General features: G+C 37.3%; 1 protein-coding gene across 4 annotated transcripts in view; it reads left to right on the top strand.

Annotated features, from left to right (window-relative positions):
• Positions 1-27,278, top strand: part of RAD51B (RAD51 paralog B) — a 589,871-nt gene that overhangs the window by 47,556 nt on the left and 515,037 nt on the right. For all 4 annotated transcript variants that reach the window (XR_008992458.1, XR_008992457.1, XM_057488368.1 and 1 more), the window contains exons 6-7: positions 7,685-7,804; positions 9,134-9,317. Coding sequence is in view for 2 of the 4 variants with exons in the window: in XM_057488368.1 (XP_057344351.1) it covers positions 7,685-7,804; positions 9,134-9,317 (304 nt within the window). In the remaining 2 variants the exon portion in view is untranslated. The remainder of the gene's footprint in view (positions 1-7,684; positions 7,805-9,133; positions 9,318-27,278) is intronic.

Genomic DNA, 27,278 nt, shown 5'->3' with positions numbered 1-27,278 from the left:
CCAGACTTATGTCCCCACACTGTTTTCTGGAGTTTGTTGTGGTGGGTTGGAGAATAGAGCTGGCCCTGTGCTGCCTGGTCACATTTCACTTGTGTTGTTACAAGACTGCTTGACTACTGCTTGGATTACTGGGAAGGTTGGTCAGTCAGTTAGGAAAGCTTTCTGCTGCAAGTAACTGAACACCCACAGACCAGTGGCTTAAACAAAAAGAGGTTTATTTTTTCTGCAGACTAAGACCAGAGTAGGTGTTTGCTGGCACCGGTTCTGCTGTTCACTGATGACAGACATGTAGGGCTGGTACATTTTTAGGCATCATATCCATTCTGTGCTCAAGTCAGTGGCAAGAGAAAAGGCCAGCTGTATCTTTTATCAGGAAAGTATACCTTTTTCTGAAGAGCTGCCTCCTTTCTGCTGATTTCCTTTTTATCCTCTGGAATCTGCTTGCAGATTTTTCACTGGGCCACCCCTTTTTGCAAGGGAGAATGGGAAAGTGAGAAAAGGCTTTTACATATGATGAGTTGCCTGGGGCCAGTTAACATTGCTGTGAATAGAATTGGGGTTCTCACAACAATGAGGAAGTGGGGATGGATAATGGTAAGTAATTCATAGTATCAGTTTCTGGACTTAAAGAAAAGGTAAAGCAGGAGAATATGAGACTCAAAAAGGAGTATGTTCTAGCGTTCTGTATGTCTCTGTATGTAGAATTGTCTCTTTTTTGTGCTTATAAGCAAGTGTCTGATCAACACAAGTGAGAAAATGGAGGGTTAATATGAGGGAGGATTAATTAAAGACAACTTAAGGTTTAAGTGATAAAAAGTAGGAAATAATTTCTGCCAATAAATTGTTAGATATCTTTTTATTAAGGAGGGAGAAACAGATGAGTAAATAAAAATCACTTAAGTTTACAATATGTTAAAAAAGACTTTGTAGGTGATGTACTTAAAAGCACTTTGGAAAGAGTAGTTATTTATTTATTTATTTTTAATATGAATTTTTAAAAATTTTGTTATCATTAATGTACAGTTACATGAACAACATTATGGTTACTAAACTCCCCCCATTATCAAGTCCCCACCACATACCCCATTGCAGTCACTGTCCATCAGCATAATAAGAAGCTATAGAATCACTACTTGTCTTCTCTGTGTTATACAGCCTTCCCTGTATGTATGCTAATCGTAATGTCCCTTATTCCCCTTATCCCTCCCTTCCCACCCATCCTCCCCAGTCCCTTTCCCTTTGGTAACTGTTGGTCCATTCTTGGGTTCTGTGAGTCTGGTGCTGTTTTGTTCCTACATTTTTTTCTTTGTTCTTATACTTCACAGATGAGTGAAATCATCTGGTACTTGTCTTTCTCTGTCTGGCTTATTTCACTGAGCATAATACCCTCTAGATCCATCCATGTTGTTGCAAATGGTAGGATCTGTTTTTTTCTTATGGCTGAATAATATTCCATTGTGTATATGTACCACATCTTCTTTATCCATTCATCTACTGATGGACACTTAGGTTGCTTCCAATTCTTAGCTATGGTAAATAGTGCTGTGATAAACATAGGGGTGCATATGTCTTTTTCAAACTGGGCTCCTGCATTCTTAGGGTAAATTCCTAGAAGTGGAATTCCTGGGTCAAATGGTATTTCTATTTTTAGTTTTTTGAGGAACCTCCATACTGCTTTCCACAGTGGTTGAACAATTTACATTCCCACCAACAGTGTAGGAGGGTTCCCCTTTCTCCACATCCTTACCAACATTTGTTGTTTGTCTTTTGGATGGTGGCCATCCTAACTGATGTGAGGTGATATCTCATTGTGGTTTTAATTTGCATTTCTCTGATGATTAGCGATGTGGAGCATCTTTTCATGTGCCTGTTGGCCATCTGAATGTCTTCTTTGGAGAAGTGTCTGTTCATATCCTCTGCCCATTTTTTAATTGGAATATTTGCTTTTTTCTTGTTGAGGTGGGTGAGCTCTTTATATATTTTGGATGTCAACCCTTTATCATATGCCATTTATGAATATATTCTCCTGTACTGTAGGAATTCTTTTTGTTCTACTGATGGTGTCCTTTGCTATAGAGAGGCTTTTTAGTTTGATTTAGTCCCACTTGTTCATTTTTGCTTTTGTTTCCCTTGCCCGGGGACATATGTTCATGAATCATGTTTATGTCCAAGAGATTTTTGCCTATGTTTTTTTCTAAGAGTTTTATGGTTTCATGACTTACATTCAGGTCTTTGATCCATTTCAAGTTTACTTTTGTGTATGGGGTTAGACAATGGTCCAGTTTCATTCTCTTACCTGTAGCTGTCCAGTTTTGCCAACACCAGCTGTTGAAGAGACAGTCATTTCCCCATTGTATATCCATGGCTCCTTTATCTTATAGTAATGACCATATATGCTTGGGTTAATATCTGGATTCTCTATCCTGTTCCACTGGTCTATGGGTCTGTTCTTGTGCCAGTACCAAATTGTCTTGATTACTGTGACTTTGTGTAGAGCTTGAAGTTGGGAAGGGAGATTCCCCCTTCTTTATTCTTCCTTCTCAGGATTGCCTTGGCTATTCGGGGTCTTTTGTGTTTCCATATGAATTTTTGAACTATTTTCTCTAGTTTGTTGAAGAATGCTGTTGGTATTTTGATAGGAATTGCATTGAATCTGTAGATTGCTTTAGGCAGGATGGCCATTTTGACAATATTAATTCTTCCTAGCCAAGAGCATGGGATGAGTTTTCATTTGTTAGTGTCCTCTTTAATTTCTCTTAAGAGTGTCTTGTAGTTTTCAGGGTATAGGTCTTTCACTTCCTTGGTTAGGTTTATTCCTAGGTATTTTATTCTTTTTGATGCGGTTGTGAATGGAGTTGTTTTCCTGATTTCTCTTTCTGCTAGTTCATCATTAGATGCAACAGATTTCTGTGTATTGATTTTGTATCCTGCAATTTTGGTGAATTCAGGTATTAGTTCTAGTAGTTTTGGAGTGGATTCTTTAGGGTTTGTTATCATGTGCAAACAGTGACAGTTTGACTTCTTCCTTACCAATCTGGATGCCTTTTATTTCTTTGTTTTGTCTGATTGCTGTGGCTCCTCCAGTAATCTGTTGAATAAAAGTGGGGAGAGTGGGCATCCTTGTCTTGTTCCCGATCTTAGGGGAAAAGCTTTCAGCTTCTTGCTGTTAAGGGTAATGTTGGCTGTTGGCTGAGTAGTTATTTTTTTTTAAACATTACACCAACTTATTTTTACATGTCTTTGAGGAGGTAATCTAAAATAGTGTGTTAATCATGCTTGTTCACCATAGACTGCAATTTATCTCCAGATTGCTTAATTATCAGATAATAGTATAGTCTAATGCTAAATCCGGGAGTGCTCAGTGATTGCCTTGGGGAGAGGGGAATGCTAAGTAGACAGAGTTCTGGGTCCCCTTCTGAGTGATTCAGGAAAAACTTTGTTTTTGTTTGTTTTACCTATTTTACTTATGCTTAAGATCTGATATAGTAGACACTATATGCTTCTATATACATTGGGAGTATATATAAATATATTAACCTAATGACCTATGGAAATTTTGGCATCCATGAGAACTGCAGTATATGTGAATTGGATGACTACTGTTATCTCTATTGGAGATAATTAGTAAGAGATGGAACTAAAGATTAAGAATTAAAGGGAAAGTGATAAGGATGGTAAATAGCAATAAAGTTCAATAGTGAACTTTGGGAGAAATAAAATGGATAAAGGAAAATAAAGCTCCGTCTTAGAACTGCAAATGGATATGTGTGTGAGGAAAACAAATCTGGGAAGCAAGAGCTGGGACCTGGGATCCTAGGGTTCTGGGGAGGTGGAATGTAGGGTTAGAATTTTAGGAGAAAGAAGTGGACAGCTCTGAGAAGTCAGGAAATCAGAGAAGCTCCATAAACTAGGAAGAGAGATATAGTTCAACAGGAAGGAAGACATAATCAAATAATCACAAAAATGTAAAATTATAACTGTTATAACTAAGTGTACAAAGGAGAGGTTTATGTTGTATTTGAACTGTGTGGAAGCAGTGGCCAAGCTTAGATTTGAAGGAGCTGCTATGTTGGTGTGCATGTCACCTCTCAGGGGCCAGTGCCCTTGAATTCCTACCAAAGTATTTAGAGTGTCTCTCTTTCTGAATCAGTGTATTGAGAGGGAGGTATGTAGTGTTAGTGGCAAGACATGAATTTGGCTGAGTCTGAAGGCAATACCAATGTGGTCTTAAGAAAATTTGCCTATTTGCTAGTTGGTACAAATCCTGGATCTTTGATCCAGGGGGCAAACAATAGGAGAGGTAAATTCCCTCTTATCATTTGTTGAGGTAGTTTTATGACTCTGGGTAGGTTTTCCTTAGTCTAGTTCTAGCTGCCTTATTATTTATGAATGGGTAAATTAGTGGGGAGGGAGATCCTGGAAAGGTTTTGGGATAGAAAGTGGAAATTAATTGTAAGTACTTATTACTAAAGCAAAACCTTGGAATTTTCTGGAATCTGTAATAGATGCACATTATTATATTTAAGAATATCATAGTGCCGAGCAAATACATATTAAATTAATGAAAAGGAAAATATTACATATGCACAAGAAACTTTGAGAAATCATAAACTTACTTTTCAGTGTATTTATGATGCTATTTTTCAACTAGAATTTTGGAAAACTTTTTTTTTTTTACATTTAGCGTATGTTTTGTTTCAAGTTAGCATGTGGTCACTAATGTGAAGCTTTTAACTTTCCTTTTATACAAGAGCTGTGAAGTAACAGGGGGAACTAATAACAAAAACCTGGAACAAATCCATTCTTCTCCACTTCAATGAATGGCAATTCCATTCTTCCAGATGCTCATCCAATTAGTCAAGAAATCCCTTCAGTTCCTCTTTTGAACTATATCTTGAGTTCAGTTAATGTCTAATCACCTGAACTATTCTCTTGGTCAAGTCATCATCTCTTAACTGGACTACTGCACCAGCTGCTTTGGCTTTCACCCTTGCTGCATCTAGCCTCTTCTCTGTTTGGTAGCTAGAGTGGGTCTTAAAAAAAAAAAAAAGAAAGTAACTTAGATCATGTCTGTCCTCTTAAGTTTCCCACTTTACTAAATAAAATCTAAACAAAATACCACAGACCTAAAGATTTTATGTGACCTTGGCCCCTGGCTAACCCTCTGACCTTATTTCCTTTTATTCTCCTTCTTGCTTCCTGTGTTCTAGCTACACTACTCTCTTTGTTATTTCCTCAAACATCCTAGGCATCCTTTTACATCTGGGCTTTTTTACTTGGCTATATATAATTCTCTCTTCCTATGCGCTGTTCGGCTCACTACCCATGTGGTTCATTTTTTCATCTCCCTTAAGCCTTCGCTCAGATGTCACCTAATTATTAAAGAGGCTTTCCAGGCCACCTTACATAACATAGCACTTGTTTCCATCTGTTACAGTCTGTCCATCATCCTGGTTCACTTTTTTTTAGAGTACTTATTGCCTGACATATAATGCATGTTTACTTGTTTGCCTCTCTCAGGAGAATGTAAGTTCCACGAGAGAAAGGTTTTATTTATTTATTCATTTGGGTTTTTTTGTTGTTCATTGCCAAATCCTGAGCACCTAGGATGGTGCCTGGCACAGAGTAGGTCCTCAATAAGTGTTTGTTGAATGAATGAAGCTAAACTGCATCCTTTGAAAGGAATACTTTTTATGAAAAAAGTGTCCACTAGATGGCATTGCTTTCAAACTTTATGTTATTAATGTCCAGGAGCAAAAGAATCTTTTCTGTTGCTTGCTCCAACCAAGAGTGATCCTTGTGATGAACGTTGTCAAGAGAAATTGCTATGATTAATGTAAGGCACATAGAGTAGTACATTTGTATTTGGTTTTTGATTTACATTTTTTATTATATCTTTTCTAAAATAAAAAATTGGAGAAACTTATTATAGAAAATTTCAGCATATTGTTATGTGAATACCATTGGATACAGATTTAGCATGGTAACAGTGCATGAAATAATTTTATGTCCATACATCGACCACCTTCCTTCTGAAGGACCTTAATGGAATAGGAGAGTGGTAATAAGTTCCAGAGCCTTTTCACCACTCAAGCCTCTAGTTGAAACCCAGCCTAGTGTTGAAGGCAGAAAATTATTATTGTCTGTCAGCTGTTCACTTGTTGCTGCCAGTGAGTGAGGTCCTCTCAGTCTGGTTTCTAGTCAACAGAGCATCCAAGTTTTGAAAAACTTCCACGTTTCTGGCAGATGTTACCATATGTAGCCTATAAAAATTAAGTGGGTTCCAAGTGTTAGAGATTTTTAGCTGATTTCTCCGACTATCACTAAATTCAGCCAATAGTTGTCCTAATCAGAGAATTTACATTTTCTCCAAACCTTCAAAATTTGTCTATTCAGCCTTTGCCAATGTCATCTCATTTCTTCTTGCTTTCATCACTTACTACATTTCCTCCTCTTTCCAATCCCTGTGCTTCTCTCAAGCATTTCTCCTGAATGCTTGCTCATTTGAACCATTTTGTTCCACATCTTTTGGTACTCCTTCCTCTTGGTATTGCTTCCTCCTAAAGTAGTTCTTTTCTTCTAGTTCAAATTAATGGCGCCTTTTCTTTTGAAATTGTTCAAAATATACCTTATAAAAATGACTACTTTTTTTTTACTTCTCTCATTTCCTGTTTTAGATTTTTCTCTTCCATTTTTGATTATAGCATGTGTACAGAACTTATTTTGTTTATCTCTTTAACGTTTTCAACCTCTTCTTGGAACTCATTAACTAGAAATGAAAACACTGTTCTTTTGTACTTTTGTGTCTTTAAATGGTACATAAAATGTAGGATGGTTTTGTGTTCACAGTGTTTCCTCCCAGTCACTGTTGGAAGGTTAAGTACTGGGCTGACAAAGTATTTTAAATAATAGATAGTTACACTCAAAGATTTATGCTTTTATATTTTTAACCAGACATACTTGAAATTTCTAGCACTGCTCCTCAGATCTTGTGCTGTTAACGATGACAGTTGCACCTGCTCACCTTGTCATTCTCCTACTCGAGGAGGCCCACCCATGTATTAGGTCTTGCTTTAGGATCAGAGTTCAGTGTTTAGAAAATCATTTTTGCAAGGAAGTATTGGACAACATCCGTTTGTTTAGAAAGTAATTTCCTGTTTACCAAGGATCTGTTGGATAGCATTTACATTGCATGTATTAAGTTTTAATTGAGAAAGCACATTTTTCTGGTCTTTGACGTGGAGATATACTGAGAGCTGATTGTTAAAATGATAATATGTTCTATACTTGTTCAAATATATTTCTTTCATTCATGAAAATAAAAGCATTTTTCTTATTTACTAGATATACCTTAAATAGCAACTAGTCAAACTATTGTTTATAACCAACATTTATTCCGGAAAGATAAACCTCAGGGACATTGCTGCTTACTTACTTAACATTAGATGAGATCTAAAAGCCCTTGCTGGTCTCATGCTCTGACTGCTAACCTCTCTTAGAGCTTATAAAGGAGGGCTACATTCCAAAATTATATATTCAGCCATGCTGCTTATACCTGTTCTATTTTTGTTCTAGTGTTATTTGTGACTTATGAGTTTCATAAGTAAAATTCACTGGAGGTTCAGCAATGTGGCCTTAAATATCATTGACTGTTTTCACTTGTGCTATTTTCCACCCCCAACAGACTGGTTGAGATTGCAGAATCTCGTTTTCCTAGATACTTTAACAATGAAGAAAAATTACTTTTGACAAGCAGTAAAGTTCATCTTTATCGGGAGCTCAGCTGTGATGAAGTTCTACAAAGGTATGCCATTTTAGATTTTGGTATTTTAAGAATACTTAGAAGGTTTAATATTTGTTTTTCATGTTTTTAGTTTCTGAGTGAAAACAAAGTTTGTATGTATTTCACTTACAGGAAATAATTATTTCCGTGTTCTTCATGAGTTATAGCCTATTAGATGAAATATTTTTAAAAAATGAAAAAAATTAAAGGAATAGAATATTTTGGAAAAGTTTAGCAGTGTAAGCCAACAAACATATGTTTTCTTACATAGTTTCTGAGGGCTAAGAATCTGGGAGTGGCTTAGCTGGGTGTTTCTGCCTCAGGATTGCTCAAGAGGTTGCAGCCAAGCTGTTGGCTAGGGCTGTAGTCATCTCAAGGTTCACTTGGCACTGGAAGATCTTGTAGAATTCCAGGGTCACTCATTTAGTCGCTGGAAGGCCTCCTTTCCTTGCTTGCTGTTGGCCAGAGGCATTTGTTCCTTTCCATGTGGGCCTCTCCATAAAGCTACGTACAAGTTGGCAAATTGCCTCACACAGTCAAGTGATTTGAGAGAGTGGGCAAGTGAGAAAGAGTCCAAGATGGAAGCTGTAGTTTTTTATAATCTACTCTCAGAAGTGACATACCATAATTTTATCACAGGCTATTGGTCACACAGACCAACCCTGATACAGTATGGGAGCAGACTGCACAAGGGTATAAATACCAGGAGGTGGGAGTAAATGGACGTCATTTTGGAGACTGGCTCCCACAAGTAGTTACTCAAAAGTTAGAGCTTTATCCATAGACACTGAAAAGTGACTGGTGGTTACCATGGGGGAAGGGTTGGGGTGGGTGACTGTGGAAGGTGAGGGGAATAAAGGGGCACAAAAATTCCCAATCGTCATATAAGTTGGTCATGGGGATAGTACTAAAACATGGAGAATACAGACAATGATTCTGTAACATCTTCCTATGTTGACAGATAGTAACCGCACTAGTGGGGGTGAGGATTTAATAATATGGGTAACTGTTCAACCACTGTGTTGTATATTTGAAACCAATAAAAGACTGTATATCAACAATACTTCAATAAAAAAAGGAAATAATGAGAAAAAATTTAAAAATTTGGAGCTTTATCACTATCATATCAGAACCAAGGAATGAAACAAAAATATTTTTGTTTCCAAAGGAGTGCAGTATGTATAGAAGAGCTGGAAATAAGCTATGTTTATTGAATATTTATAATTGTTACTATATCTTAGGGAAGTGTAATTTATTGTTATTGTTTTTAAGTTGGTTCACTCTTGCAATACCTTATTTTTTTATTTAATCTTAAATTTATCTACTATTTTACATATCCTGCTTTTATAGGATTGAATCTTTGGAAGAAGAAATTATTTCAAAAGGAGTTAAACTTGTGATTATTGACTCCATTGCTTCTGTAGTAAGAAAGGAGTTTGATACACAACTTCAGGGGAACATGAGAGAAAGAAACAAGTTCTTGGCAAGAGAAGCAGCTTCCTTGAAGTATTTGGCAGAGGAATTTTCAATCCCAGTAAGTTTTCCTTTTTCTCTCTCTTTTTTATTTCCCTTTTTTTTATATTAAGTTCATTGACTTATAATGTCAAGTAATAGAAGAAAATGTAAAATGGATGAATTTTTAAAAGTAATATAGTCTAATTGCTATAGGAAATATCACCATCTTAAATTTGTTCATCTATTGAGGTTATTTTATCCTTTTCACAGTTTGTGCCTGGAGCAGATTTAGATGTTGTTTTTAAAAGTTGTGAGAGTCACACCTTTTCCTCCTTTTCACTGTTTATTCTTTGTGCATATTTTTCATTTTATATTACTTTTAAAAAAAGTTTTATGTTACTTTTATAATATATATATATATATCAAACAGAGATAAATATTTATTAAAACTCCCTGAAATTGCCTACATCTATTTTTACAGTTTCTTTTACGGCAGTAGTGGTCAATTTTTGTAAATATTTTAGGTTTCAATATGATGTTATTGTGTTCAATGCTGTTTTGTACCCTGTAGTATTTGGTTTGCTGCAAATGGTCAGAGGTTCACTAACATGATGTGTCTGGAGTTAAAGTAATGAAAGTGTCAGTAAGGAAACCTTGAAAGATCACTTGGCTTTCAGTAGTGGGAATTGTGATCAGGAAATCTGAAGATGAGGGTATATTGCAAGAGTTTGTGGTTGGTAAACTATAAGTCATAAGACTGTGCTAAGTTACATTCCCATTAGCAGTGTGTGGGAGAGTTCTACTTGTTCTGCAGCCTCACCAGCATTTAGTATTGTCAGGCTTTTCAGTTTTAGCTGTGCATCATCTCAACAGAAGATAAGAAAATTCCTTAAACTGAAATAAAAATTAATTACGATTTTAAAGTTTTTCGATATATTTTGGATCTTTGTAACATAAAGAATGTGTTTCAATACTGTAAACTACCACATAGCCTTTGAGAATTACAAAGTTAAGCAAGAAGTTAAAAGAGAAAATGTGGCATAGAAGAAGTTCTAAATATTTTAATGGCTTTTAAATTAACTTTTTTTTTTACCACTTTTTGACATTTTATCATAGCGGGCTCAGTGCTGTGCATAACATACCTTTTCTTTTTTTTTTTTGAAGAATATTATGTTTACTAGGCTCTCCCCTACACCAAGTCCCCCCACAAACCCCATTACAGTCACTGTCCATCAGCATAGCAAAATGTTGTAGAATCACTACTTGTCTTCTCTGTGTTGCACAGCCCTCCCTTTTCCCCCACCCCCCACATTATACATGCTAATCATAATACCCCCTTTCTTCTTTCCCCCCCTGCCCTTATCCCTCCCTACCCTCCCATTCTCCCCAGTCTCTATCCCTTTGGTAACTGTTAGTCCCTTCTTGGGTTCTGTGATTCTGCTGCTGTTTTGTTCCTTCAGTTTTTCCTTTGTTCTTACACCCCACAGATGAGTGAAATCATTTGGTATTTGTCTTTCTCCGCTTGGCTTATTTCACTGAGCATAATACCCTCTAGCTCCATCCATGTTGTTGCAAATGGTAGGATTTGTTTTCTTCTTATGGCTGAATAATATTCCATTGTGTATATGTACCACATCTTCTTTATCCATTCATCTACTGATGGACACTTAGGTTGCTTCCAATTCTTGGCTATTATAAATAGTGCTGTGATAAACATAGGGGTGCATCTGTCTTTTTCAAACTGGAGTGCTGCATTCTTATGGTAAATTCCTAGAAGTGGAATTCCTGGGTCAAATGGTAAGTCTATTTTGAGCATTTTGAGGGACCTCCATACTGCTTTCCACAATGGTTGAACTAATTTACATTCCCACCAGCAGTGTAGGAGGGTCCCCCTTTCTCCACAACCTCACCAACATTTGTTGTTGTTTGTCTTTTGGAATGGTGGTGATCCTTACTGGTGTGAGGTGATATCTCATTGTGGTTTTAATTTGCATTTCACTGATACCTAGCGCTGTGGAGCATCTTTTCATGTGTCTGTTGGCCATCTGAATTTCTTTTTTGGAGAACTGTCTGTTCAGTTCCTCTGCCCATTTTTTAAATTGGTTTATTTGCCTTTTGTTTGTTGAGGTGCATGAGCTCTTTATATATTTTGGATGTCAAGCCTTTATCGGATTTGTCATTTACAAATCCATTCTCCCATACTGTAGGGTACCTTTTTGTTTATTGATGGTGTCTTTTGCTGTACAGAAGCTTTTCAGCTTGATATAGTCCCACTTGTTCATTTTTGCTTTTGTTTTCCTTGCCCGGGGAGATATGTTCAAGAAGAGGTCACTCATGTTTATGTCTAAGAGATTTTTGCCTATGTTTTTTTCTACGAGTTTTATGGTTTCATGACTTACATTCAGGTCTTTGATCCATTTTGAATTTACTTTTGTGTATGGGGTTAGACAATGGTCCAGTTTCATTCTCTTACATGTAACTGTCCAGTTTTGCCAGCACCATCTGTTGAAGAGACTGTCATTTCCCCATTGTATGTCCATGGCTCCTTTATCGAATATTAATTGACCATATATGTTTGGGTTAATGTCTGGAGTCTCTAATCTGTTCCACTGGTCTGTGGCTCTGTTCTTGTGCCAGTACCAAATTATCTTGATTACTATGGCTTTGTAGTAGAGCTTGAAGTTGGAGAGTGAGATCCCCGCCACTTTATTCTTCCTTCTCAGGATTGCTTTAGCTATTCGGAGTCTTTGGTGGTTCCATATGAATTTTTGAACTATTTGTTCCAGTTTGTTGAAGAATGTTGCTGGTAATTTGATAGGGATTGCATCAAATCTGCATATTGCTTTGGGCAGGATGGCCATTTTGACTATATTAATTCTTCCTAGCCAAGAGCATGGGATGAGTTTCCACTTGTTAGTGTCCCCTTTAAATTCTCTTAAGAGTGTCTTGTAGTTTTCAGGGTATAGGTCTTTCACTTCTTTGGTTAGGTTTATTGCTAGGTATTTTATTCTTTTTGATGTGGTTGTGAATGGAATTGTTTTCCTGATTTCTCTTTCTATTGGTTCATTGTTAGTGTATAGGAAAGCCACAGATTTCTGTGTGTTAATTTAGTATTGTGCAACTTTGCTGTATTCCGATATCAGTTCTAGTAGTTTTGGAGTGGGGTCTTTAGAGTTTTTTATGTACAATATCATGTCATCTGCAAATAGTGACAGTTAGACTTCTTCTTTACCAATCTGGATTCCTTGTATTTATTTGTTTTGTCTAATTGCCATGGCTAGGACCTCCAGTACTATGTTGAATAACAGTGGGGAGAGTGGGCATCCTTGTCTTGTCCGCGATCTCAGAGGAAAAGCTTTCAGCTTCTCACTGTTCAGTATGATGTTGGCTGTAGGTTTATCATATATGGTCTTAATTATGTTGAGGTACTTGCTCTCTATACCCATTTTGCTGAGAATTTTTATCATGAATGGATGTTGAATTTTGTCAAATGCTTTTTCAGCATCTATGAAGATGATCATGTGGTTTTTGTCCTTGTTTGTTGTTGATGTGGTGGATGATGTTGATGGATTTTCGAATGTTCTACCATCCTTGCATCCCTGGGATGAATCCCACTTGGTCATGGTGTATGATCCTTTTGACGTATTTTTGAATTTGGTTTGCTAATATTTTATTGAGTAGTTTTGCATCTACATTCATCAGGGATATTGGTCTGTAGTTTTCTTTTTTGTTGGGGTCATTGCCTGGTTTTGGTGTTAGGGTGATGTTGGCTTCATAGAATGAGTTTGGGAGTATTCCCTCCTCTTCTATTTTTTGGAAAACTTTAAGGAGAAAGGGTATTATGTCTTCTCTGTATGTCTGATAAAATTCCGAGGTAAATCTGTCTGGCCCGGGGGTTTTGTTCTTGGGTAGCTTTTTGATTACTGCTTCAATTTCTTTGCTTGTAATTGGTTTAACTTTTGTGTTTCTTCCTTGGTCAGTCTTGGAAGGTTGTATTTTTCTAGGAAGTTGTCCATTTCTTCTAGGTTTTCCAGCCTGTTAGCATATAGGTTTTCATAGTAGTCTTTAATAATTCTTTGTGTTTCTGTGGAGTCTGTCGTGATTTTTCCATTCTTGTTTCTGATTCTATTGATGTGTGTTGATTCTCTTTTTCTCTTAATAAGTTTGGCTAGAGGCTTATCTATTTTGTTTATTTTCTCAAAGAAGCAGCTCTCGGTTTCATTGATTTTTTTCTATTGTTTTATTCTTCTCAATTTTGTTTATTTCTTCTCTGGTCTTTATTATGTCCCTCCTTCTGCGGACTTTAGGCCTCATTTGTTCTTCTTTTCCCAGTTTCGATAATTGTGATGTTAGACTATTCATTTGGGATTGTTCTTCCTTCTTTAAGTGTACCTGGATTGCTATATACTTTTGTCTTAAGACTGCTTTTGCTGCGTCCCACAGAAGTTGGGGCTTTGTGTTGTTGTTGTCATTTGTTTCCATATATTCCTTGATCTCTATTTTAATTTGTTCATTGATCCATTGATTATTTAGGAGCATGTTGTTAAGCCTCCATGTGCTTGTGAGCCTTTTTGTTTTCTTTGTAGAGTTTATTTCTAGTTTTATACCTTTGTGGTCTGAAAAGTTGGTTGGTAGAATTTCAATCTTTTGGAATTTACTGAGGCTCTTTTTGTGGGCTAGTATGTGGTCTATTCTGGAGAATGTTCCATGTGCACTTGAGAAGAATGTGTATCCTGTTGCTTTTGGATGTAGAGTTCTATAGATGTCTATTAGGTCCATCTGTTCTAGTGTGTTGTTCAGTGCCTCCGTGTCCTTACTTATTTTCTGTCCAGTGGATCTATCCTTTGGGGTGAGTGGCGTGTTGAAGTCTCCTAAAATGCCTGCATTGCATTCTATTTCCCTCTTTAGTTCTGTTAGTATTTGTTTCACATATGCTGGTGCTACTGTGTTGGGTGCATATATATTTAGAATGGTTATATCCTCTTGCTGGACTGAGCCCTTTATCATTATGTAATGTCCTTCTTTATCTCTTGTTACTTTCTTTGTTTTGAGGTCTATTTTGTCTGATACTAGTACTGCAACCCCTGTTTTCTTCTCTCTGTTGTTTGCATGAAATATGTTTTTCCATCCCTTGACTTATAGTCTGTGCATGTTTTTGGGTTTGAGGTGAGTTTCTTGTAAGCAGCATATAGAAGGGTCTTGCTTTTTTATCCATTGTATTACTCTGTGTCTTTTGATTGGTGCATTCAGTCCATTTACATTTAGGGTGACTATTGAAAGATATGTACTTATTGCCATTGCACGCTTTAGATTCGTGGTTACCAAAGGTTCAAGGTTAGCTTCTTTAGTATCTTACTGCCTAACTTAGCTCACTTATTGAGCTGTTATATACACTGTCTGGAGATTCTTTTCTTTTCTCCCTTCTTATTCCTCCTCCTCTATTTTTTATATGTTGGTTGTTTTATTCTGTGCTCTTTTCAGGTTTCCTTTAACTGCTTTTAGTGGGTAGTTGATTTTATTTTTTGCCTTTAGTTAGTATTTGGTTGGTCTGCTTTCTTTGCTGTGATTTTATTTTCTCTGGTGACATCTGTTTAGTCTTAGGAGTGCTCCAGTCTAGAATAGTCCCTCTAGAATACCCTGGAGAGGTGGTTTGTGGGAGGAAAATTCCCTCAAGTTTTTCTTGTCTGGGGATTGTTTAATCCCTCCTTCATATTTAAATGATAATCGTGCTGGATACAGTATTCTTGGTTCAAGGCCCTTCTGTTTCATTGCATTAAATATATCATGCAATTCTCTTCTGGCCTGTAAGGTTTCTGTTGACAAGTCTGATGATAGTCTGATGGGTTTTCCTTTATAGGTGACCTTTTTCTTCTCTCTAGCTGCCTTTAAAACTCTGTCCTTGTCCTTGATCTTTGCCATTTTAATTATTATGTGTCTTGGTGTTGTCCTCCTTGGGTCCTTTCTGTTGGGAGTTCTGTGTACTTCCGTGGTCTGATCGATTATTTCCTCCCCCAGTTTGGGGAAGTTTTCAGCAATTATTTCTTCAAAGACACTTTCTATCCCTTTTTCTCTCTCTTCTTCTGGTACCCCTATAATGCAGATATTGTTCCTTTTGGATTGGTCACACAGTTCTCTTAATATTGTTTCATTCCTGGAGATCCTTTTATCTCTCTCTGTGTCAGCTTCTATGCATTCCTGTTCTCCGGTTTCTATTCCATCAATGGCCTCTTGCATCTTATCCATTCTGCTTATAAATCCTTCCAGAGTTTGTTTCACTTCTGTAATCTCCCTCTGGATGTCTGTAATCTCCCTCTGGACTTCATCCCTTAGCTCTTGCATATTTCTCTGCATTTCTGTAAGCATGTTTATGATTATTATTTTGAATTCTTTTTCAGGAAGACTGGTTAGGTCTGTCTCCTTCTCAGGTGTTGTCTCTGTGATCTTTCTCTGCCTCAAATTCTGCCTTTTCATGGCGACAGAGATAGTTTGCGGAGCTGGCACGAGTGAAGGCTGGGAGAATGTCCCTTCTTGTTGGTTTGTGGCCTTCCTCTCCTGGGAGAACAGCGACCTCTAGTGGCTTGTGCTGGGCAGCTGTGCCCAGACGGGGCTGATGATTCTTGCCCGGCCGCTGTGGAGTTTATTGTCCACTGTTGCTGTGGGTGTGGCCTGCCTCGGGCTGCTGCTCCGATATGGCAGAGCCGTGTTGGAGGGGAAACGGCCAGGAGGCTGTTTATCTCCGTGAGGGTCCTCTGAGCTGCCCTGCTATCCAGGGGTTTAGGGTGCCCAGAGTTCCCTGCTGCTGGGCTAAGTGTCCCAGGACACTTCTGTCCGGCTGTGGGGTCCCTGTCTCTTTAAGACTTCCAAAAAGCACTCGTTTTTCTTTTTCCCCGGGGCACCCGCTGCGGGGACCCGCTCACAGGTCTTACTGTCCTGTTTCCCTAGTTTTCAGCACCCCATGCACGCACTGTGTCTGCGCTCCGGTGCGGATGGCTAGGGCTGGGTGTTTAGCTGTCCTGGGCTCCCTGTCCCTCCCCACTCCGATTCCTCTCCTCCCACCGGGGGCTGGGGTGTGGGGCTCTTGGTTCCCGCTGGGCTGTGGTTTGTATCTTACCCCCTTTGCGAGGCGCTGGGTTCTCACGGGTGTGGATGTAGTCTGGCTGTTGTCCTGTGTCTTCTGGTCTCTCTTTTAGGAAGAGTTGTCTTTGTTGTATTTTCAAACAATATGTGGTTTTGGGAGGAGATTTCTGCTGCTCTACTCACGCTGCCATCTTGGCTCCACCACTCCTTAAGTTAACATTTTTGATTATATGATGTAATTCCTGGTGAATCAAGTACTGTAAACTTTATCCTGGATGGGGCTCATCTTGTAAATTTTATTGTAGTTGGTTAAAATGATAAGTTTAAATCCATATCTTCCCTGGCCATGGAGAATAAGGGAACTTAAAAGTATTTTGTAGAGTTATTTGATTGAGTGGGAAAATTAAGTATGCATATTTACTTAAGTCATACTGTTGCTTGACTTAATCCTGTGTAAAATATGAAAATTCACTTTTTAAATTGAAGTATCGTTGATATACAATCTTATATTGATTTCAAGTATACAACACAGTGGTTCAACAGTTGTCCACAATATCAAATTTTCACTCCAACTAGTGCAGTTACTGTCAGCATAAAAAGATGTTGCAGAGTCATTGTCTATATTTTCCATCTTGTACTGCCATCCCTATGACCAACTTATATTATGATCGAGAATTTTAGTGCCCCTTTATCCCCCTCGTCTCTTCACCCACCCATCCAAGACCCTCACCCATGGTTGCCACCGGTCACTTCTCAGGTTCTATGAATCTGCTGTTATTTTGCTCATTTTTGTTTTTTGATCTCACAAATAAGTGAAATCATATGGTATTTGTGTTTCTCCACCTGGCTTATTTCACTTAGCATAATACCCCCTAGGTCCATCCATGAAAATTGACTTCTAAAAGTTGTATTTGTTTGCTTTTAAATAGTAATTGTAGGCTAATACTTTTTAGTTTTTTCTGAGTTCATTTATTTTCCTGAGAAAGGGGTTCTGCTTTTCTTTTTTTTAAAAAATAGAGTCTTCTGAAAGAATAGGTACTTCATATTGCCATATTGTTCTTTATTTTTCTCTTCAGAGGTAAATAAAAAACACAATATGTAACTATATAACAGTGTGGTATTAGCTTTTGTGACAAGTGACTATTCTAGAAAGATTTTGAAAAATATTTCTTTAGGAAATGTCAGAATTTTTCTGGCCTAATTACCTCATTTAAATGGAAAAATCATAAACTTTTAAACTCTTATACTATACTTTGAATAGGTGGCTTCAAATGGAACTAAATATCTTGAAACTGTTGTTGCCTGATTCATTATCCCTTTCAAATTAGCACATGTTATGCTTCCATTTAGTTCCTCAATTGTGCCAACCAACATTCCTGCCCCAAGAAGTGTTTGCTATTCCACAGCCTGCGATATTCCTCCTCTAAATATTCATGATTTATCCCCTTCAGTAACCTTACTAGTGAGGACTTGCCTGACCATATAAGTATTAACCACACCCCTTGCCTCCCCATCTCTCTTACTTTGCTTTATGTTTCTCCATCTCAGTTTTTACCCTCTTGAGTGTTACATGTTTATGCTTATTGCTTCTGTGGTCCCTCCACCCCATAAAGTAGTCACAGGGACTCTGTTTACTTTGTTTACTGCTTTATTCTTAGCACCAGGAGCAGTGCCTAACACATAGTAAGCACTTGGTACATATTTTGAATATAATAGTAGTAAGTATAATTTTAGATAGAGGGATGTTTTATCATATAAGAGCTGTATTCAGATTATACTGGCATCTTGTAGGAAGAAAAAGAATTCTTAAAATTCTTAAACTTAGAAAAGGCTTCAGAGATCTACATAGTATCAGAGAGGTAGGAAGTAGAAAAAGTTTTATCTCAGTTTAGTAGAACTATGGTAAATGAATGTCTGATGGCCTCTGAGGATTGGGTGGAAAGCCAGGCATTCTTGCTTATCTCTGGCTGTAGGTCTGAGATGGTGGCATTAGGCCAGGGCCATGTGTGGCATTGTGTCTCTAAATATCTTTTCATTCAAATAAGAGTAAAGAGTAAAACCAATTTGGGTAGTGGTATGAGTACTTCATTGAAATTTAAAATTTCTTACAGTGAACATGCAGTGCTTTCAAAATGTGGGGGAAAAGCTTAAAAATATAATTTGTACTGAATTTTGATTGTCACATTGTACATACGTTTGTGTATATAAGTATATATGTATGTTTGTCTACAAGTATGGAGATTTCATGCCCACATGTCTGGAGATTTCAACTTCTTCTCTCAATAATTGATAGAACAAATAGGCAGAGAGTCAGTCAGAACACCAGAATAACATAATCAATTTGATCTAAGTGATGTTTACAAAACTTTCCATTCAATGCCTGTAGAAAATGCATTCCTTTCATGTATATATGAGATATTCACCAAGGTAGACCATATTCTGGGCCATAAATAGCCTAAACAGATTTAAATATTGAAATGGCACAAAGCATGTTTTTTGACCATAAGGGAATTAAGTTAAAAGTCAATAACAGAAACATATCTGGAAAATTATCAAATATTTGGAAATGAAACAAAACACTTCTAAATAGCACATTGGTCAAAGAATAAAGCAAGATAATTTAGAAAGTATTTTGAGGTAACTAAAAATGAAAACACAACATACCAAAATTTGTGGAATGCAGCTAAATCAGTGCTTAGAGGGAAATTTACACAATTAAATACTTATACTAAAAAAGAAGAAAGATTTCAAATGAGTGATCTAAGTTTGTTAAAAAAAAATAGAAAAAAAAGAACAAATTAAATCAGTTCAACCATTGTGGAAAGCAGTATGGAGATTCCTCAAAAAACTAAAAATAGAAATACCATTTGACCCAGGAATTCCACTCCTAGGAATATATCCTAAGAATGCAGGAGCTCAGTTTCAAAAAGACATATGCAGCCCTATGTTTATCTCAGCACTATTTACAATAGCCAAGAAATGGAAGCAACCTAAGTGTCCATCAGTAGATGAATGGTTAAAGAAGAGGTGGTACATATACACAATGGGATATTATTCAGCCATAAGAAGAAAACAAATCCTACCATTTGCAACAACATGGATGGATCTAGAGGGTATTACGCTCAGTGAAATAAGCCAGGTGGAAAAAGACAAGTGCCAAATGATTTCACTCATCTGTGGAGTACAAGAAGAAAGAAAAAGTGTAGGAACAAAACAGCAGCAGACTCACAGAATCCAAGAATGGACTAACAGTTATCAAAGGGAAAGGGACTGGGGAGGATGGGTGGGAAGGGAGGGATAAGGGGAATAAGGGACATTACGATTAGCACACCAATGTGGGGTGGGGCATGGGGAAGGCATTATAGCACAGAGAAGACAAGTAGTGACTCTATAGCATCTTACTATGCTGATGGACAGTGATGGGGTATGTGGTGGGACTTGATGATGGGGGGAATCTGGTAACCACAATGTTTTTCGTGTAATTGTATATGAATAATATGAAAAAAATATTTTAAAAAAAAGAACAAATTCACCCAAAGTAAGCAGAAGGAAGGAGATAATAAAGATAAGAGCAGAAATCAATGAAATTGAAAACAGAAAAACAATAGAAAGATATCAATGAAATAAAAAGCTGGATCTTTAAAAAGATCAATGAAATTGGTAATACTCTCCCCAGACTGACTAAGAAAAAGAGAAAAGAAACAAATTAGCAATATCAGGAATGAAAAAGGGGATATTATTGTAGATCATATAGATTATTAAATGAATAATAAAGGATGTTTCTGTTAAAGAATTTGAATTTACAGTTAAAAATCTCACAAAGAAAACTTTACATCCAAATGGCTTTACTTGTAAAATCTACCAAACATTTAAGGGGAAATAATATCATTCTGTACAAATCTTCTAGAAAATTTGCAAGGAAAGAAAAGTACAGATTAATATCCTCATGAATGTAAACACACAAATCCTTAACAAAATATTAGCAAATTAAATCCAGCAGTAAATAAACAGGGTAATACATAATGCTTATTTCAGGAATGCAAAGTTGATTTTGAATGCATTTTAAAATATAAAATTCACCACATCAGCATATTTTAAAAAGAAATCATCTCAGTAGATGAAGGAGAAAAACAAGTGACAAAATTTATCATCTGTCATGATGAAAATTCTCAGCAAAGCAGGAGTAAAACAGAAGTTTCCCAACCTGATAAAAGGCATCTACAAAAAACTTACAGCTTACATCATACTTAATACTTAATGGTGAAGTATAATCATTCTTCCTAAGATTGGGAACAATGCAAAAATGGCCCATTCTTATCATTTCTAATCAGCAGTGTACTGTAGATCCTAGCCAGTATAATACATCAAGAAAAATAATTTAAGTACATTTAGATTGGAAAAGAAGAACTAAGACTGCTTTTATTATGGTGTTTTTGGTAGAAAATCCCAAAGATTCTATAGCAATAACAAAAAAGCTACTAGATCTAACTAGTGATTTATTTTAGCAAGGATGCAGGATGCAAGAGTCAATATATTCAGAAATGAGTTGTTTTTCTATAAGCTAGAGATGAACAACTGGAAATTGAATTTGAAAACCTATGCTATTCATAAGAGCACAAGAAATGAAATACTTAATGATAAATATAACAAAATATATGTAAGATTTTTATGCTGAAAATTACAAAATAGAGAAATCAAAGAAGACTTAAATAAATGGAAATGTATCATTCTTGTGAAATAAAGACTCAGTAGTGTCAAGATGTCAGTTCTCTCCAAATTGCTCTATGTAGTAAAATAAAATTACTTTTTTATTTTAAAAAACATGATGAAGTTAAATTACTAGGCAACAAACAAATAATGGCAGGTGTGTTAGAGGTAAAGTTATAAAACAGGGAGAGGCTAAAGATGATGGAGCAGGAAGGCCATACACACACCAAGGAAGCAACTATAGCAAATACAACTAAACCTGAAAATGAACTGAAGACTGCAGAACAGACCACCTATACTTGGGGAAGAAGAGAAGACCACACAGGGAAGCATAATGTGGTAGAGCCACAATCGAGCAGGGCCCAAGCCCTTCTCCCATCCCAGCCAACAGGCAGGAGGAAGAGGAATGGAGTGGGGAGGGGATAGGCGCCCAGGAACTCTGCACACCTGGCCCTGGAGATCTGCTCCAGAATCATGAGCCTGCATTTCACTGGGTTCTGGTGATTAGTGGGAATGGACACCAGGGACAGTTGGAACACTCTGGTAGGCTGAGATAGCAGCTGCTTGTGGAGGACAGGCATGCTGCAGTGGTCCTGCTGGGACCCAATAGAGGCAGCATTTTGAAAGACTTGCCAGCAGTGGGAGGGGAGCCAATGGGGCGAGGGTTGGACAGAGCTATCTCTGCCGGAGAAAGGGCATGTGAACGATACCTCTCCAGTCCTCCCTCAGCCCAACAGGTCTGGCACTCTAAGGAGCCCCAGACACTCCATTGCTCTGGCTGGCAGATCAGCCCTGAGGTGCTGCCTTTTGCGCTGCCAATGTGCCAGACCACTAGGCCCAGCAGGGTTCGACTTTGCTGCCTAGTGGGAAGAGGGAGATTCTCCCAGCTTTCATGGCCCTGTTTCACTGGGGAGGTGCCTGCAGGATACAGCTCCAAGAGCTCCTTCCTCCCCACAGGTGGCTAAGCCCAGTGCTGCATGCCTCACTGCTGCTAGGGGGCGCCTGCACAACTAGTTGTAGCAGCTGCATGCTACATACAATTGTACTACTAGCTGCCTCTGCTGAGGTGCAGCCTCCCACCACACCACTTGCCCATGCACGTGCGCAGCCTTCCCCTGCACATATCCTCTCACCTCTCTGCATGCCCTACCAGTATGCCACTTGCCACCACTGTGAGCACCTGCCCGCTCCACAACCAGATGCTTGCCACCACCAAAAGCCCATATACCCTGCCATTGTGCAACTCCCTGTGGGACTGCCCTGCCTATCTCCTTAACCCAGAAGCCCTGCCATTGCTGCAGGGCAGGCAGAAGGTGGCCCTGTCCACAATGATCTCAGTAGAAGCCACTGCTCTGATCACAAAGGGCTGACTGAGGCAAACTGCTGGCCTTGGAAAACTGCTGGCCTCAGCAAACTGAGGTAAACCATGGCTGGTAGGCAGAGAGAAAGGTGACCCCACCCAGTGCCCACCAGTAGCAACTGGGGCTCCACAGCAAAGGATAACCAAACACCGGAGAGGAAAGTGTTCTAAGCCTCTGAGCACCACAGGATGTCTTCTTCATAAAGCCATTACTTTCTAGACCAGGAAGCATAGCAGATGCATCTAATACAAAGCAAGAAATGCAGAAACCCTGACAAAATGAGGAGGCAGAGGAGTATGTTCCAAACAAAAGTACAGGATAAGACACCAGAAAGAGGGCTAAATGAAACAGAAATCACCAATCTTCTTGATAAACATTTCAAAGTAAAAGTCATAAATATGCTTACTGCAGAAAAGTGTTGAAGATCTTAGGGAGGATGTCAACAAAGAGATACAAGAGCTGAAAAAGAGCCACTCAGAACTGAAGAACATGTAACTGAAGTGAAATAAACAATGGAGGGAATCAGTAATAGATTGCAACAAGTAGAGGAGACAGTCAGTGAGATGGAAATTAGACTACAAAAACACAAGGAAGCTGAGGAACAGAGGTAAAAAGGATCTCTAGGAATGAAAAAATGATGAGAGAGCTGTGTGACCAATCCAAATAAAACAATATTTGCATAATAGGGGTACCAGAAGGAGAAGAGAAAGACAAAGGGATAGAAAGTCTCTTTGAGGGAATAATTGTTGAAAAAATGTTCCCAATCTGGGGGGAAATAGACACTCAGGTCATGGAAGTGCAGAGAGCCCTCAACAAAAGGAATCCCAGAAAGACAACACCAAGACATATAATAATTAAAATGACAGGGATTAAGGATAAGGAGAGAGTATCAAAAGCAGTCAGAGAGAGGAAAAAAGATTACTTATAAGGGAACCCCCATCAGGCTATGAGCAGACTTCTCAGCAGAAACTTTACAGGCCAGAAGGGAATGGCATGAAATATTTAATGTACTGAAACAGAAGGACCGTTTACCAAGAATCCTCTACCCAGAAATATTATCATTTAAATTTGAAGCAGATATTAAACAATTTCCAGATAGACGAAGGCTCAAAGAATTTGTAACAACTAAACCAGCATTACAGGATATGTTAAAGGGACTGCTGTAGACAGAAATGTTACTAAGGCTAACAAGTTTTCACCAGTGAAATTAAACCCAGAGTAAAGGTGGTAGACCAATTAATTACCAAGTAAATATGAAATTAAAACAAAAGTAGCAAAACCAACTGTAAACAAAATCAATCAAGGGATACACAAAAAGTGTAGATTTAATACATAAAGTGTGGAGAAGGAAGAAGAAGAAAACAAATACTTTTAGGTTGTGTTTGAAATAGAGCAATAAGGAACTTAATATAGACTGTTATATAGTCAGGAAGCTATCCTTGAACCTTTGGTAAACACAAACCTAAAGCCTAAAATAGATACACAAAAAATTAAAAGAGAAAAATCCAACCACAATGTCAAAAAAACAACCATCAAATAACAAGAGAAAAGTATGAGAGAGGAAGAAAGGAACAGAGAGGAGCTATAAAAACAAACAAAACAATAAAATGACAGTAAGTGTATACCTATCAATAATTACCTTTAATATAAATGGACTGAATGCACCAGTCAAAAGACAGAATGGCAGAATGGATACAGAAATAAACCAATCTATATGTTGCCTACAGGAGACTCATTTCAGATCCAAAGACATACACAGACTAAAAGTGAAGGGATGGAAGAAGATATTTCATGCAAACAAAAGGGAGAAAGAGCAGGAGTATCAATATTTATATCAGACAAATTAGATTTCAAAACAAAGAAATTAAAAAGAGACAAAGGATATTACATAGTGATAAAGGGGTTAGTCCAACAAGAGGATATAACCATTATAAATACCTACATACCCAACATAGGATCACCTAAATATGTAAAACAAATACTAACAGAATTAAAGGGGGAAATAGATTGCAACACATTCATTTTAGGAGACAGCACTCACATCAATAGACAGATCAAGCAGACAGAAAATAAATAAGGAAACAGAGGCACTGAATAAGACCTGGTGGACTTAACAGATATCTATGGAACATCCCATCCAAAAGCAGCAGGATACACATTTTTCTCAAGTGTACATGGAACATTCCCCAGAATAGATCACATTGTAGGCCACAAAAAGAGCCTCAATAAATTCAAAAAGATTGAAATTTTATCAAGCAACTTCTGAGACATCAATAGCTTGAAACTAGAAATAAATTACACAAAGAAAAAACAGCCTACACACACGTGGAGGCTAAACAACATTCTTCTAAATAATCAATGAATCAATGACCAAATTAAAACAAATCAAGCAATACATGGAGACAAATGAAAAATTCAACAGTCCAAAATTTGTGGGATAGTACAAAAGCAGTACTGAGAGATAATTACATAGCAATACAGGTCTACCTCAAGAAACAAGAACAATCCCAAATAAACAGTCTAAACTCACAATTAAAGAAACTAGAAAATGAAGAACAAATGAAACCCAAAGTCAGTAGAAGGAGGTACGTAATAAAGATCAGAGCAGAAATAAATAAAATAGAGAAGAATAAAACAATAGAACTAATCAATGAAAACAGAGCTGGTTCTTTGAGAAAATAAACAAAATAAGGGGTTATCACCCCCTAGCTAGACTTATGAAGAAGAAAAGAGTACACAAATAAACAAAATCAGAAAAGAAGAAATAGTCACAATGGATACCACAGAAATGCAAATAATTATTAGCGAATACTATGAAAAATTATATGCCAATAAACTGGATAACCTAGAGGAAATGGACAAATTCCTAAAAAAAAAAAAAACCTCATAAGGCTGACCCAGGAAGGAGCAGAAATCTGAACAAACCAATTACCAGCAATGAAACTGAACTGGTAATCAGAAAGCTCCCAACAAAGTTCCAGGACCAGATGGCTTCACAGCTGAATTCTACCAAACATTTAAAGAAGAGCTCATACCTGTCCTTCTTAAAGTATTCCAGAAAGTAGAAGAGGAGTGAATACTTCCACATTCTGTGCGGCCAGCATCAGTCAAATACCAATACCAGGCAAACAATACAAAAAAAAAGAAAATCTTAGACCAATCTACTGATGAACAAAGATGCCAAATTCCTCAACAAATTATTGGCAAACTGAATTAAAAAACACATCAAAAGGATTATCCATCAGAACCAAGTTGGATTTATTCCAGGAATGCAAGGATGTTATAATATTCATAAATCAGATAGTAACTGCAGTATTGGGGGTGGAGATTTAATAATGTGTGTAACTGTTTAATCATTGTGTTGTATACTTGAAAGCAATATAAAATTGTCTATCAACAATACTTCAATTAAAAATAGAGATGGCAGAATAAAAAATTTACATGAAGTATTGGAACAGTAGACTTGTATATACCTTAATAAAGACACTTTGTTTTGGTGTGTGATCAGTAGTGGTAACCACTGTTCTTGTTCACAGAATTTCAGGTAAGCAAATAGGGGAGATCTATTTATATCTATCTATCTATCTATCTATCTATCTATCTATCTATCTATCTATCTATCTATCTATCTATCATCTATCATCTCTATCTATCTATCTATCTATGTATCATCTGTGTATCTATCTATAGTTTTAATACCTTTTAAAATAATTGCTGTGGTCTTATGTCTCTGAAAATCATACTGTGAAACCTACCTCAAAGGTAATTTTCATGTTCTGGAGGATTTTGGGTGAGAAGAATTTTCTCCTCATGGACTTTTACAATGTTAGAAACATTGTAGTTTACAGTAGTTTTTAGCATAAGCTTCAGAGTCAAGCAGATCTGGGTTAGAATTCTGACTCCTTCATTTATTACCTGTACAACTATAACTTAGTAACTTTTCTGTTTTTCAGTTTCCCAATATATAAAATGGGAATAATAATGCTCAACCTTAAATAGTGGCATAGTGTCCATTTTTCACTTAAATCCTTAAAAAAGTGTGATATTTAAAAATTAAGAAAAGTATTTCCCTTGATGGTATAAATTGGTTGTACTTTTGAATGAAGTATACTTAGCACAGAGCCTCACATATGCTTAACTGATGAGGTGAAAAAAGCTGTAAGGGCCACATATATTTAATATTTAACACCTTCATTTTACAGATAGAGAATCTTATTCTATTACCTTCCTTCCAGAAACTTTGTTCCCCTCTGTTTGCTCCAGGACTTTCAGATGCCAGGAAGCTCATTCTCATTTTGCCCTGTTAGGCTACCTGGGCTAAGGATGAGCAAACTTTTTCTGTCAAGGGCCAGCTAGTAGTATTTTATAGGCTTTGTGGGACAAACAGTTTCTGTAGCAATTACTCAACTCTGCCACTGTAGCTTGAAAGTAGCCATAAACGTTTGTAAGCAAATGGGTATGGTATGGTTCAATAAAACTTTGTTTACAAAAACAGATCAAGGGCCATATTTGACCCATGGGCCATAGTTTGCCAACTTCTGGTCTGGACTCTTCTTTCCCTGCTCCTGGGGCTCTGGACCCATGGCTGATGCTACCCAAGCTCCAGTAATTTAAGGAATTAGAAGGAAGGGTCAGAGAGCAGTCTGCTTATAAAAGCAGTGTTTCTGCAAACTAGTTTAAGGCATTAACCCCTTTTAAAATGCAAGTAATATTCTCATGAATCCCCATTGCTGACTTCAGGTTTATGATATCACAGAAATACACAGAATTATAAAATCAGCTAGTAACTCTTATATTAAATAACATTGTGAAACCATAAAAGTGGATTGTATTTACAAACAATATAGTACTATTCAAATTAATTACTCTAATGTTATAGATGATAATTTGCAAAT

Source organism: Manis pentadactyla, chromosome 11 (genome assembly GCF_030020395.1).
Source record: "Manis pentadactyla isolate mManPen7 chromosome 11, mManPen7.hap1, whole genome shotgun sequence".
Taxonomy (NCBI): domain Eukaryota; kingdom Metazoa; phylum Chordata; class Mammalia; order Pholidota; family Manidae; genus Manis; species Manis pentadactyla.
This window is presented reverse-complemented; position numbering and strand designations above follow the sequence as displayed.